This window comes from Melanaphis sacchari, unplaced genomic scaffold (genome assembly GCF_002803265.2).
Source record: "Melanaphis sacchari strain LSU unplaced genomic scaffold, SCAv2.0 Contig27_pilon_pilon, whole genome shotgun sequence".
In the NCBI taxonomy this organism is placed as follows: Eukaryota; Metazoa; Arthropoda; class Insecta; order Hemiptera; family Aphididae; genus Melanaphis; species Melanaphis sacchari.
In genome coordinates this window covers 2492664-2509162 of record NW_020271152.1, presented here as the reverse complement: position 1 = coordinate 2509162, position 16499 = coordinate 2492664, and the positions used below count along the sequence as shown (strand labels likewise).

The window sequence follows — 16499 nt, the reverse complement described above, 5'->3', positions numbered from 1 at the left end:
ATGACGGTACAAAATTATATAAAAATAAAGTAAGTCCCTAAGAAAAAATAAATAAATATAGATATTTATAAATAATTAATAAATTAATATATATGGGACCTCGCAAAATTCTTCATCGGGCCCAAAAACCATTGGGCCGGCACTGTGATTAAGTGTTAATATTATTAAATATTTGAATAATGTTATGGATAATCGACTTTTATAAGCCACGAAATATAGCAAGTATAGTAATTATAAATTATGTAATGTACGGTTTAAAAAAAAAAATTATTCGTTCAATTTATGGTATACATTTAATTTTAATGTTTAATATAATAATATATAGTTGTCTGTTGGAATTTGAATAAAATTCTGATAATACAAAAATGTATAGGAGTAAACGAATTTTAGAGGGTTTTAGTGCGGCTGTTCGGATCCGTTCGAATTTTTCATGGAACGCGTTGGAAGCTGGAGACGCGAGGGCGTGGTTATTGATTTTCTAGCATTGCGCGAAAAGTGCGAGCAGCTGACGTGAAATGTAAGTTAGTCTTCCACTCTATACGTTGTGAATTTTCCGAACGGTGTTTTAGTTTTTAACAGCGTCGAAATGAATATTTTATTTATCCTTCCATTACTATTACCACTCAGTTATTGTGATTTCGCATCAAACAGTAAGTAAAACATTGATATTACTTATATGTATAGCAAACAAGACTTGTATTCTATTATGCTTGATATGTAGAAGTTTATAATATTTGCAAAAACTTAACGATTGTGTTTATGAGCCAATATATATGTACTACCGTGTAGAAAGAATTTAAAATTAAATAATTTAAATTTTTAAGTTCAATTATTGAATCCACCACTTTGATTCTTTAATTGTTTAAATTATGTTCTGTAATTCAAGTTAAGTTATTAATTTGTGTATTCAAATCGTCCATTAGAATTATATTGATTTCACGTGTGTTGTACCTAGTTTAGTTAATATATTAATTCGTTTTATTGTAATATAAGAGTTGGACTTACCGAAAGTATAGGTATTGATGTGTTATGTCTTGCATATGTTTAGATTTGTACATATATATACGAGTTTGATAATATATTTATAATGTTGAACCAATAATTTTATAACGTTGCGTAATGCCGTAATGTATTTAATATATTACAGCTAATAATAATATCTATCAGCTAGCTACAAGCAAAAATCGATTGTCGTTTGTTATGTTGAAGGGATAGTGAAACCTTATCTTATTATAAAGTTATATTATCAGAAAACGTACTGTAAATACTGCAATCAAAGAATAGATGTAATTTAAATCTTTGACTATAGAAACTAGATACTTTATTTTACCGAGACAAACTAGTAAACGTTTTGCCCTGAAGATTTGCATCTCACTAAACCAGGGCTTGCATTTGAAAAAAAAAGTTGTTATACGTTATTTACATTTAAAACGTTATACACATTTTGAGTTATCGTTATTCAGAATTAAAATTTTTAATATATTTTGTAATTTATAACTATTAAATAATTGGAAATTCAATAATTTTTTAATGATATACTATTCATAACGTTTGCGTTATGTTTTGTTTGATGATATATCATATATTTTGTTAATCATTATGTTTTGTTTTGTGTTATTTAATTATTTATATTTATCGTTTTCTGTTGTATTAAGTTTACATATTTCAATCGTTTTTTGTCAAGTATAACGTTATAATTATAATTTTATTATAATTTATAACGTTTGCAAGCCCTGCACTAAACAGTATACATAACAGTTTTGGACGAGTTAAACTGATCATTGAACGTTCTTTAAAATTTCAACAATTACGTTTATGAATCAGGGAGTTAATACATTATTCGATTATAATATGATATTAAATAAATCTGTATTATTAAAATAAATAAAATATCATAATAATTATTATCGGTTTAACGATTGTAGGTACCAGATATTCAGGTGAATGACAGTTTTTGCATTTCATACTTTTTAGTTTCCATAATATTAATATTGTTCTCAATAAATGGTGCTAATTAAAATGATTATGTTTGGCAATTATTTGACTTTTGTTTGTTGAAATAATATTATTAATTTTCGATCAATGATAAAAATAATTATGTCTATATATTATTAATTTATCCGAATTATTAATTAGTTTAAAATGTAATTAGATACAAAGTTTGAAGGAAACCCTTACAAAAAACATCTGTTCGATGACCTTTTGAGCAACTATAATCGGCTGATCAGACCAGTCCAAAATCATTCGGAGAACTTGACTGTTTGGATGGGATTAAAACTCACTCAGCTAACTGAAATGGTAATGGATTCGATGATGGATATCTTTAATTAATTTAACATGTATTTCAACACATTTTTATTTTTTTTTAGAATCTTAAAAGTCAAGTAATGACAACGAGTGTGTGGTTGATACAGAAATGGTTTGATTGCAATTTGAAATGGGATCCCAAAGACTATGGTGGCTTAGATAAGTTATACGTACCTTCGGATCATATTTGGTTGCCAGATATAGTTTTGTTTAACAAGTAAATCGTTTACTTAACACTTAACATTATTAAATAATTTGTAAACACCAGAATAATTATATTATTTGTAAGGATATACTAAAAATAACTTGACACTATTTATCGTCGTTGATAAATCTTCACACGTAATTTTAAGTTACATGATTTATCACGAAAACAAGTTTTAGTTGTTGCCAACGACCACACCGAGGAGTTTAGTTGCCTAACGAAAAACCAATCGTGGGTAGATAATATTTTGTTGACATTAAATGTCACAAATTTTGTTACGTGGTTCTAAATAGTAAATAATATTTATAATAAAAATTCAATCGAAGTTTATTTATGAACTGTATAATAGAGGAATACATAAAATAAATATTATATTTATATATAATATGATATGATATGTATTTTTATTTTCTCTTGTTTATTTGTTATTTAAATTGTTTGTTTAACCTTGGATTTGTTTTCATAGAGCTGTATTGAAAAGTAGATTGTAGGTGCGTAAATTATGAAGAAAATTCAAATTAATTTTAGTGCTACTAAATTTGTTACCAAACAATAATTTTATTAAACTAATAATAATAATTATTATTATTATACTTAGTATAATAGATTCTGAACTTATATTTTTTAATAACTATTAGGCCCGTTATTGATCCACTGATAGCAACTTTTTCTAATAATAACTATTTTAGTTGGAAGAGAAGTGCAAAAGTGTAAAAAAAAAAATGTGTGTACCCAAATATTTGAATGCCGTTTAACAATTTCAATTATTTCCCTCGTGAATCCAGTAAATCTGAGAATTAATTATATTATTAGATATTTTTTTATAAATTTTATAATAAATATTTTATGTTTATACTAGTGCCGACGGGAATTACGAAGTTACCCTTATGACAAAAGCGGTGCTCAAGTATACCGGCGAAGTATTATGGGCACCTCCTGCTATCTATAAATCGTACTGCGAGATAAACGTTCTATATTTTCCATTTGACGAACAGAATTGTTACATGATGTTCGGTTCGTGGACCTACAACGGAAATCAGGTAAGGACTCAATAATGCTAACATTTTTGATATGTGTATTAAAATAGTGATAGACAAGTCAGACTAATTGTAACCTTTTGCTAAAACGTACAGGTAGATTTGAGGCATATCGACCAATCGCAGGGCAGAAACCGTGTGGACGTTGGCATCGATCTAAGCGAATTCTATCTATCCGTCGAATGGGATTTACTCGAAGTCCCTGCAATCAGGAATGAAGAATTCTATTCGTGTTGCTCCGAATCATATACAGGTGAGTTGAAGTATAATATTATTGAATTTTTCATGCAAATCATATAAATATAGTCAAATATACGAATACAGTATATTTTATTATTTAAGTGTTATGCATTTCACACCCATATTATGGAGTACCGTAAATGTATCAACATAATATGTGCTGCATGTAGGTTTACATTTATACAATGATTCGGACTTTATGAGCTATCCTTATATGACATATGTAATGGCAAGTCGTTCGTATTAATTAATATTACCTAATACTTATTATCTACGCGATAAAATGTAATATTGTATTCAGCGATTGCACCAAGACAACAAGGTACATATTTGAGAAACATCAATTTTAGTAGGTTTTTGCATGTACAATAATATAAATGTCATAAAATAAAAATGCTGAATAGACTGATTATTCATGAATATAATAAATAATATCATGTTTTTAATCATTTATGGAATAATAAGCGATTAAATATCCAACATTAAGAACAACTTTCGCTGTCTAAACAAAAGTACTAACTATTGTCGTTATATTATGGCGGTTTACGATTTTTGAACATTGGCCTATTAACCTTAATTGCATTGAATACATTTAAATTTAAAAACTGGTACTGTGCTATCAATAACGACATTGTGATTTTTTATTAACATTATTATGACAACATCAACAGAAATTAAAGTGTATATAGAAGATCACAGTATTTTCTAGACGCAGAGTAATAATAGATAAAAAATAATATTATCATATTTTAAATGTTTACAGGTAAATAAAATACCTATATTATATTCATTTTTGCATTAGTTAATGAATTAATAATACATTTATAAGCTCGGAATAATGTATGATATATAAATATATTTTACCAATATAAAAACCTAAAAATTACATATTTAATATTATATGACTATATTTTTTAATGATTAAATTGATCTATACTAATACATATTGTGTTTTAAAAAAAATAATTTCTGATCAAAACGGGATTCGACTAAAATACAAATGAAAAATTCCTAATAAGGTAAGACAACATAAAATGTATACTACATTTATTAAGACTAGTTCAAAAATTTCATTAAAATATTCATATAATATAGTGATGTATTACCTGAATGTAACTATTAATTACAGACTTTTCTCTGAATCTTCTTTTTCAGGCGTAATTTTTCAGATATAACATTCAACATAAAAATGCGACGCAAGACTTTGTTTTACACAGTTAATCTGATCATTCCGTGTGTTGGACTGACTTTCATGACAGTGTTGGTGTTCTATTTGCCATCTGACTCTGGTGAAAAGGTAATATTACAATTTTATAGACGTATTTCAAATAATTTGAAAAAACATTTTTTTTTTTAATCAGAAATTCTATATCTTTGTATAATTTATATATAATATTATGATATAACGATTAGCTGCTAAAAATAAAACATACTGGGAACTGTTTTGCAAATCGTGAAATTATTATTTTAGACAGATTAAGATAATAATGCATTAATTAATTATTCAGTATAAATTAAATAAGTTTTTTTTTTTGTTAAAAATAAGATATTCCTAGCTTGCGTTAACCAACTGTAATAATAAATATATATGTTTTGGCTTACTAAGTGCGACGAGTAAATTAATTTTAAACATAATAGAATAGTATGATTAAATAGTTAGTGTTAGTGAAATAATACTAAACGCTAGAATGGTCCTTACGTAATTAAGTCATGAGAACGTCCATGTTGAAGGCGGCGTTGAAGTGGTGGTCTTATTTTAAGATGGTAATGTATTGAATGTGTGGATTTGTCACTTGTGGATAAACATGAAGAAACTTTCGGCCAAGGTTTTTATGTGGTCTTAAAGATTTGAAATTCCGAGGTCTTTATGTATATTTAGTTTTCTTACAAACCAAATTAAATAAATAAAAACATATTATACACTTAAAATATTAAACAAGTATATTGAATAAAGATATAAAACGTAATAAAAGGATAACTGATTTTTTGAACACTAACAAAATATAACTTATGACGTGTTATCGATTAATTATAAACAATATATAGTTTACGAAGAAATGCACTTTATAACGAGTTAACTGTTAAAGCAATTTAGCTGAATATTTTTAAAAATATAACTTATCTACTTCTAATATCATGAATGATCACTGTGATACTATTTCGTTCTTTTATTATATATCTTCAGGTGACTTTGTGCAGTAATATACTAGTGTCATTGACAGTGTTCTTCTTGCTGCTAGCTGAGATCATCCCCCCAACATCTCTCGCAGTTCCACTCCTTGGCAAGTACTTATTGTTTACTATGGTCCTAGTGTCTATGTCGATCGGTATGACTGTTGTCGTGTTAAACATCCATTTCCGGTAAGCGTACGTTTATCGTACAGATCTTATTTTTATGTATATACAATATTACGTCGGGCATTTTTTAATCAAATTGAATTGCCCAAAGGTCACCATCAACCCACACTCTGTCACCTTGGGTGAGGACCGTGTTTCTGCACATGATGCCACAGATACTTATGATGCGAAGACCACCATATTCGCTGATGACCAATGACGGATTCCAAAGCTCACCCGGTTACTTCAACGAACTGGACTACAGGTATCTAGTTTACATATATATATATATATATATTATGTAGGTAATACGTAATATATGCGTACTTTTAAAACCATTTTGCCAATCATTGAACGTGTAAATGCCTTGATTTTGACGGATGTGCAGTCCCGTGTTTAATATAGTTAATACTTATATAATAGTTTATATTATTATTCAAATCCACAGTCGAGACAGTATAAGCGATAGTGGCGGAACAGAACAAAAACCTCCATCTTTGACCCAGAGACACTGGTCCTTCAAAAAAATTCAGACAGTACAGCCTCACAATTATCGTAAGCCATTATACAATGATTTAATGAATATTTAATAGTATATACCTACATCTATCTATAGTTTTATTTATTTATTTTCTCTCTATTGGCAGAAAATTATTTATAAATACTACAATATAACATAGATAATACTTTATGTTTGTAAAATCTATTATAAACTCGTAGTTTGCATATAAAATTACATTTATACTCGTACAACGACTAATAAAAAATAACTATTATATTTTTCTAGCGGAGAATGTAATGCCAAAGACAATGTCCCCCGATCTACTCAAGGCTTTGCAAGGGGTCTGTTATATTGCTCAACATATCAAAGACGCAGACAAAGATAAAGAGGTAAATGAATAGAATATAATAATCAAATATTAATTTAATTATACATTATACAATATTTAAATAGGTTAATGATTTTTTTAAGTTTCAAATTGTTCAATGTTTGTATAATATAAACGCGTGAATTGAATAATAATAGTTATATTAAAAAAATGCAAATATACATTGTAGGTATAAATAAAAAAAATTTAATCAATATATCTATACTATACTTTATCTTCATTCTACCTTCATAATAAAAATTATAATATAAACCTATAATTGAACTAGATATTAAAACCATAATATTCATAGAAGTGTAGAATATTTCAGTAATTTAAAAAAAAAATGACTATGTATAAGTTTTACAGTTAATTGCATTCCGATTCCCCTTCATCTATCTTTAATTTATTATTTGAAATAAAATAATTAATCTTAATGCACTTGTTATTTATACACTGTCTTAAATATAAGAAAAAAACTTATATAAGACAATTGGAGTACTTATATTAACTTATATATTCGTTATATTAAGAGAATGTATATGTACATCGAAAATGTTATTTTATAACGAACACACAGAAAAGCTATAATAAGTTTTATATAATCTTTTCTGGTTCTTATGTTTATTTATTTTTTACTATAATATAATATACGAGTATTAGCTAGAATTTCTATTTAATTTTAATTTCCTATTAAAATGAAAAAATAAATTAATTATAAATTGTGTGAAAAAATTGATCACCTAATAATTACTAAACAGTTAAAATAATATGTTTATAATTTAAATTTATGTTAGATTGTCACGTATATTATTATGTACAGTATATTATCGTATGAAATATGCTCACGAAATGTTTTGGAATTGAGATTAATTAAAACTAAAAGGCACTCGTATTACTTTCATTATCTAGCTAAGGCCATTATATTAGAAATAATATTGTTCAAATAGAGCCTCCTCTATTGTTGGTTTAAACAGGAAAAAAAATTAAGTCATTTTGAAAGCGATTTTAAATTCAATTTTTTAAATTCTGTGCTGATTTTGAAATTAATTTTATTTTTAACTTTATTTCATATACGCATCTATTAATCTAATACTCACAAAAATCATATGAGCAATTATAAAATATGATATGATTTTGCATAAGTACATGTACAAAGCATATAATACAATAGTAACACTTTATTGTAATTTGATGGTTTATTCGTAAATTTTTTATAATTTTTTGTAAAATTTTTATATTTTAAATAAGCAAAGCGATTCACCAAGCAATCCCACTTCCATTTTTTCCTTTAATAGTTAACTTATTGCACTCCTGATTTTCGAAAATTTTAAATGTGTTTAAGGAATACTTGTTTTCAAATTAAATTCGTTTACATCGCATATAAGTACAAATACGTTTATTCAACTCCCTATTCTTACACTACGGGCCATTTGTTGGAAATAGTTGATGTTATCCATATTTATTTAATAACAAATACTATCAAATTAATGACATAATTTAAAAAATATATTCGATAACAATGTATTCCGGTTTCATGATCCAGATAAGTAATGAATATTTATATTATATCATATTTATTTTGGTAATTGTAGAATTTTCTAAATTAATTGGTTTTTCTAATTAACCACCAACTGGTGTCTCCTTTTTGTGGAATTTATTCTGCTTCAATTTTTTTACAGTTAAAGTGTATTCTGTGGCAATATAAACTTATTTTCTTTAAATGAAAACCTACTTTTTTTTTTTGAATTGTGAAGTTAATTATTTTATTTTAAATGTCGATGTTCTAAGTTATTTAAATGTGTATAATTAGAATAAAGATTAGTGCTATCCTTTAAAATAGGCTTAAAAGACACAAATTATATGTCTTATTAATTATAGAACTTATAATACAATATATCACTCAAATAGTTTTTATAAATTTTAAAATTTTAATATATTAATTAATTAATTAATACAATTTTCAAATCATTATAGCCCCCATTATCATTCAAACATATTATCGTGAATTTCTCGTTTTATCGTTAGTATGTAAAGTTAAATAATTCAAAAATTTCTTTTTTCAAATTTCTATTTAGATAGGTACATCAATATTTAAAAAAATGCATTTACTTAACAATTTATAGGGAAAAAGGAAATCCCGGTTAAAAAAAAGAAATTGGTATCGTTACAAAACACTCTATAGACGATATTTGAAAATAAAATAATAATAATCACTATTTAGAATCTATGTATTTTGTCGATATACTTAATCAAATTTATTCTAAATTGGAGTGTAAAGATCGATTACGCACCCACATAAAAACTCGGGCCCTAGTTATAATTGTTTATATAAACGCATGCTATAAAATTGTATAATAATTAACGGCAATACAGATGAGGAAAAAAATATGTGATGTGATGAGTGGGGTTAAACCTCAGGAGTCAATTGAGTACGTTGGTCGATATTACAAGTACTATAAATTTTAGATTTCGTAAGGTACTCACTACTGTATACACCAGTGTTTCTCAAACTGGGGGCCGTGACTACATGACAGGTGGGCCGTGAAATATTTATTTTTTTTTTAAAAATATTTTCGGTTATTTAGTTATTATGTCATTTTAGTATATAATTAAGAAAAAATAATTAATGATTTTGATTAAATGGACCTTGACAATTTCGCATTAAATTTAGGGAGGCCTATGACATATAAGTTTGAGAACACTGGTATACATTGCAGGGGCCCTCGTATAATTTTTCATATTTTTTGTATTTTTGTATTATGTTTTCTAGGCTGAGGCAAAATATATAGTTAGAATATATAATATTATTTTTAGTTTTATTTAAACATATAACCTTATGCATACTATAACAATTATGAATACTTCAGGTGATCGAAGACTGGAAGTACGTTTCGATGGTGTTCGACCGGTTCTTCCTGTGGGTGTTCACTTTGGCCTGCATAGTAGGAACGTGTGCCATAATATTCCAGGCACCCTCGCTGTACGACCAACGGCAACCTATCGACTTCCAGCTGTCTAGCATACCCCGGCGCCGCAGCAACCTAGCGCTGCCGCACGAAATCGACTTTTACGAGCGCACGTACGGTGCCGACTAGAGTATTATTTTATAGATATTCGTTGAAATCCTGCTGAAGGCTTATTATATGTACATAATATTTTACGTAGATAATACATAAGTGTTTATAGGTGTACCGAATAAACGATATAATGCGATTCACGTCCGTCGCATTCGCGAGTATAAAATATCATCCTCGAGCTATCCGTTAATGCCGTGTGTCTGCTGCAGTCGCACTACTCATCAAACGTGACGGCTGCAGTGGCAGTTTTATTCTTTTATAAGAATAAAAGGAGGGGACGAAAATATTTAAAAATTAATACCTCCCCCCTCTCCCCTAAATCTCCAACCCCTAATGTTTTCGATTTTTTGAGCTGTCGTGACGAGAGCTTTATACAACTAATATATTATTATGGATGAAAAGTAATACTATAGCATCATTAGGACGGAATATAACCACATAATATAAATTTTTTGTTAATGGTGAACACTTTATGTTCTATCCGTTATTAATTATTAATGTTATCTAAATAAGTCTGAGTGCATTTAACAAAATTTGATAATAATTACGTGTGAAAAAAATTTTTATTTCCTATTCTCAGCCCCGCGAACGTGGTATCTTTAAATAGCTTTAACCTGCGCACGCGTTGTGGATACGGTTTTTTTTTTAACGTACGCAAATCGTTGCTAATCAGACACTCCAAAAACCCCGTGCTAAGCGCACGTGCGTGTTATAATATTATCATGTTAAATACAATACGTCAATACAATATTATAATAAATGAGCAGAATCTGCAGCGTAGAGAATCGCACGTCGTATAGACGAATAATTCATGCTATGAGAGGTATATGATAACTAAATATTATGACTGTATGATAGTGTTTATGCAACTATTATGTTCATGGAGATATTCTTACACGGGAAAATTAAACGTAACAAATCCTAATGAATTTCGTTTTCGCATGAAAAATATTAATATTGTATAAATGTGTGTTCTACATCATATATATATATATACTAGCAATAAAAAAGCTGATCGTGTGATATTTTATAGAAATCAATATATACATTTTTTTTTTCATGTTTAAATTACATGTTTATCAAAACTATCAAAAATCGTGTATATGGATAGTGTTGCGATAATCCACGTAATCATATTATATTATTCGAGTAATCAATACTTTTAGTATCTAATACTTTTCTAACGATACGATATTATAAACGCATTTAAACTCAAGTCGTTATTGTATGTTGTATATATATATATATATAGAACAGCTTGAGCTATTTAATTTTGAAAACTATTCATCATGTTTAGAGCATGGGGGTGAAAATATTTGTCACTCGCTACTTTCGGTTAACAATAACCAGTATACACAAAATATTCAATAAGTTTTTTTTTGTCTAATGCTATGAAGGAGATATAGTATATACCTACTGCTGAAATAATCTTGTTATTTGTCTTTTTTCTTTTAATAATGCTATGCTTTTATTTTTACATAACCATTTGTGATAAGCAGTGAGCTGTTGTATCCTTAGGATCCGAATCGTATAAGGGTGGCTTATTATAATTGAGGTATGAGTACAGATTTTCTGTTTCAAACATTTTAGTTAAGCATTTAACAGCAATTTTAATAAGTTACTTGCACTAATTGAACGATTTTTACATCAGAACTATTATGTATAATTGATATTCAATTTGGTAAGAATGAGATGAAACACGATGTATAATAGAAATTGAAATAACGATTGTTGATTGCTAAAATATACATGATACGCAGATGTATAGAAATTCTCATATTAATTTACATAATATATGGTTTGTTAAATAGGTACAGCAAAAGTTAAAAAAAATTATAGTGAAATTGTTTTAAATTTGAGTTTACATTGATATGTCAGATATTTCACGTATACAAATACAATAATGGTTTAAGATTTAGAAATTATTATATCGATTAGAACTATCTGTTCAGTGTAAGCTTTGAATCATTTAAATTAATATCCAATTAATACTCTATGTTTGCTTTTTTATATATATATATATATAATATGTTACAATATTTTCTTTAAACAAAATATATCATTATTATTATTCTGCATCAAGAGGTCCTTTTAAGGAAGATAAACCCCCTCTACCTGAAGTTTCGATATGGCCGTTTATTGCTGGCATTAATAATAATAATAATAATAACAAATATTCAAAACACCACACAGAGCACGAATTATTCGTGAATATATGTATATGTCTTATAACGAACAGTGGGATCGTGTTTCGAGGTCAAAGAGCATTTTATATAGGTACATAATATACATAAATTTATATTTATTTATATTATGCTTGTATTTTTCGTATTTGTGTATTACGTTGCATGTTGCACTGTAGTTATAATATACTCACTCAGAACGGAGACGATGGCTGCAGTTGTATAGATGTATTTATCATGGCTAATTGATGGTCGGATACTATACACAAGTATATTAATCTAGTAGATGGAAAAAATTAAAATAAAAAAATTTTATAAGTTGAAAACGAGTATTATAGGTGATTAAAAATCGTGTTTTTGAGTAATTTATTTTACCATGGACACCAATAATACCGACATCGGAATCATGTGACATTTCCATTGGATAGGTACGTTATAACTTTACAAGTTTATGAACTACCACAATCTTTAGAGTAAATAATAAATTATAACTATTATCTAATAATATGCATAATAAACTTTATATATATATATATATCGATATAGCTAACTTTCTAAAAGCATTCATTATATGTATAATACACACCTATTATCATAATATTATTATTAGGTGTAAATAGTTATTTTGAAAAGCATATGCATCATCATATTCATAAACGAAACGTTGAATTTTGCTCAAACAACCATTCGAAAGACTATACATTTATTATTATTAGGTATACATTTAATAATGCTTCGGCGAGTGTATGTAAACATAGTGTACAGCATAGAGAATTTGTAGCTAATTACGAGTGAGACTTTATCAATCGATCGTGCTTATAAATATCGTATTCCATTAATGAGTGTAGTTGTTTAATTTTTATGCATTTTTGTACGTTTTTTTTTTTAGTTTTGATGATATCGTTATCGACAGAATTTTTGAATTCCGCGGAACGTTTGTTTTCGTTTTCATAAAAATAATACTAACTAAACTAAATCTTTAAATACGAGATTTCTCAGTCGACCGCCAAGCGTAGAAAACTATAGAACACATAAAAAAAGTGTAAAAAACATTTTGAAAAAACTGTAAATAATTAAAGATAAAAATTGCGAACAGAGTAGGCATTATGATGGACTTTATCGTTAGTCTTCCAGTATATCATGTGACACTAGTGGTAGAAACAAATCGAAGTATCATGCCTAAATATAATAGATATGTGGATGGATCTCCCTGCTCAATGTCCGCAGATTTCTGTCCAATTGGATAAATAATATTGTATATTAGTGTTAAGTTTTTAAAACTGTTTTTATAATATTAAATGATTAGAAAAATTTACGATTTTTTTATATATGTCGAAAGTTTATCTATGTGTGTGTTCTTCGTTAAATTATTAAAATTTATTGAATATACCCAACTTATCCGTACATTTTAAATGAATTAATTAGTCGGCAGAGTCGAAGTTTTTAGCGCAAATTAAACTCAAAAAAAGCAATCCATTCAAATAATTTATGCTACATGTCATCAAAACGTAAAATAATTATGATTTTCATAACAATAAATTATCGTTAATTATTCGCTATAATATTTTACTGCAAATAAAAGAATACAGTTCAATATAAAAAAATTTGGGTTAAGCCGTGTAAAATAACTTAAAATTATCGTTCAATGTTCATAATTCAAACTGAAATCTTGGAAAAAAATTAATTTAATCAATTGATATACTTAAAATAAATTGAATTGATAATGCATATATTATAAATTTGCATGCAAGTGTGGATTGATAAAAGAAAAGTTTATATTTTATATAGTTTCACAATCGATGTTGTACTACTTTATTTCTAAAATATAATAATAATGATGAATACTGAATAATATATTATACATAATGTATTTCCTATTTTATATAATGTTATAAGTATATTATTATAATTACACTTGTTTAAGTATTTGAAGTATATTATAATATCAATAAATTCATAAAATTCGTAAAATTACATTAAGCTGTCTGCACTCTACAGAGTACAAAATATTAACTAGGCATTTAACCTGCTAATTCCTCTTTTGTACACAAATATCTTTTAAATTATTTTTGAAAGATATTGTACTAAATACCTAAATTATTGTTATAATTACAAAATTTACTTTAACTTTATTATTGTATACTTATACAATTATAATATGATATAGTTTGTAAGGTTTGCTAAGTGCTGTAGTAAAATTAAAAAAATCATGGTTATTTATACTATGTATTATATCAATGTATTATGTACATATATTTTAATAAACTAAACATATATAAGCAGACATACAATAATTGTATTATATGTATGCGTGTATGCGATTGAAATGCTTAAAATATCTGTAACGTAAAACTCATCACATAATTTGCTGACCAACAAATATATTATTTATAACTATCGTAGAAACGTTGAAACTTACTGAAAGTCTTGTGTGTTTATATTGGATCATATATGTAATTCTAAGATACCGTGTCTTCTCAAAAGCAGTAAACATGCAAATATGAGAGTATGAGGGTACAAATAAAATTTGATCAGTATGAGTTAAGTATTAATTATATAATTATACATTTATACAAAAATTGTTAACCAACATTAAAAAAAAAAAAAATCAATAATTGCATATACTTATATACTCTCATACTGGAAAATATTTTTATCAGGTATTTTAGTGATGTGGCAAATTCTGATTTTTGAAGCTTGTTTCAACCAATCATCAAATGAGTAATTAAAAATGGACCTTAAGGTGGTGTCAGATACATAAGATTTTCTCTTACCGAATTTGAAATAAATTAAGTAATAAATAATAAAAATGAATTATAGTTCACTGTATACAAATTATAGTATACTTTTAGGCAGCTTTAATCATGTTATAAATCACAAATAGTTATTATTATATTATGTTTCTAAGTTCTAGCCTCTTAAGGTTAGCTTAACCACCTGCATTTAATATTTATTATTAAATAGATATAAATTCTTTAATAACATTTAACACTTCCTACGAATTAAAATTTTTGGAACACAATAATTTTGACATTTTTATTATTTGTTTAGATTTTATGCAATTTATGTAATGTGAACGAGAGCGATAGAGTACAACACAAATTTAAGACAAGAAACTAAAAACTATTGTTATATCATTATTTTACTGTTAGTTACAATAAAGTAGACTTATTCAAACTACTCAAGAATATTCAAGTTACTTACGTTAAATTGAATAATAATTTCAGTTAGAATAAGTAAAAAATACTGAAATCAAAATAGTACTACTGATTTGATCATAAAAGGATAGTGGCGGTGGTAAGTGTGAACAATTTCTAAGAATAAAATAAAATAAAAGTAGGTATCTCCTACCTAGGTATCGTTCTGTTGTACACCAGGTATCGAGTGGGTCACTATTATAGGTATGTTAAATTTGAATTCAATGATACTCGTATATAATTGTATACATTAAACGATTCTGATTTTTGAGCAGGAACGGTCCATTAGCCTATATTGCTAAGTGATATGTTTATTTTATAATATATCCATTGAAGTAATTTATTTTAAATTTAGTATTATAGTAGGTTGATTTTTTTATCGTACATAGAAAACGATAATATAAAAATTCAGTGAAAATTTCAAGTTTCTACGGCTATTAGAGTTTTTCAATAATTGGATTTGAGTAAAAATTCTTGTGTTTTCTTAATTTTTGTTTGTTTTCCTCGATTATAAAAATAAGTACTGGGATTTTTAAGCTTGACCTCTTTAAAACACAAAATACGTAGATCTAATTTTATATTTGAAATCACCTCCATTTTAGAAAATTGAAGCATTATATTGGCAACTTATTCATCTACAAAAAAAAAAAAACTAAAAACATCATTGTTAAATCAATACATTAGTTGCTCCACTAAGAATCCAAAATGTTCTACATACCACTGTAGTTATGACATATAACCAATCCACTAATTAAACAATTCGACGATATAGGTACATATATCTGATATATAGACTGAACATTATCTGATTTCGAAGTTTTTAAATAAATAAAAACTTATTTGTTGAGTTGTGTTTACGAATTACGAGCGTGCAGATAGATGTGGAGTACAATATATGATTTACACATATGATTTTAAACACAGTTGTCCGAAATTTATGTGAAATAAATCGAATAAGATCAACTGTAATTACAGCGTCGTTGTAGCCTCGTCGGTCGTACTATAATTAATATAATTACCAAAAACACTGGGAGTTATATTATT

The 16499-nt window shown here is 26.8% G+C and overlaps 1 protein-coding gene across 1 annotated transcript; it reads left to right on the top strand.

The window, feature by feature from the left end:
• The first annotated feature begins 586 nt into the window (after positions 1 to 586).
• On the top strand, positions 587 to 13788 carry LOC112595496 (acetylcholine receptor subunit beta-like 2). Its single transcript, XM_025340735.1, has 11 exons — positions 587 to 650; positions 2153 to 2298; positions 2370 to 2524; positions 3372 to 3552; positions 3646 to 3802; positions 4959 to 5086; positions 5975 to 6150; positions 6239 to 6391; positions 6575 to 6681; positions 6914 to 7017; positions 9866 to 13788. Exons 1-11 carry the CDS (start codon positions 587 to 589, stop codon positions 10091 to 10093), a joined length of 1599 nt encoding a protein of 532 aa, XP_025196520.1. The 3' UTR covers positions 10094 to 13788.
• The last annotated feature ends 2711 nt before the right edge of the window (positions 13789 to 16499 follow it).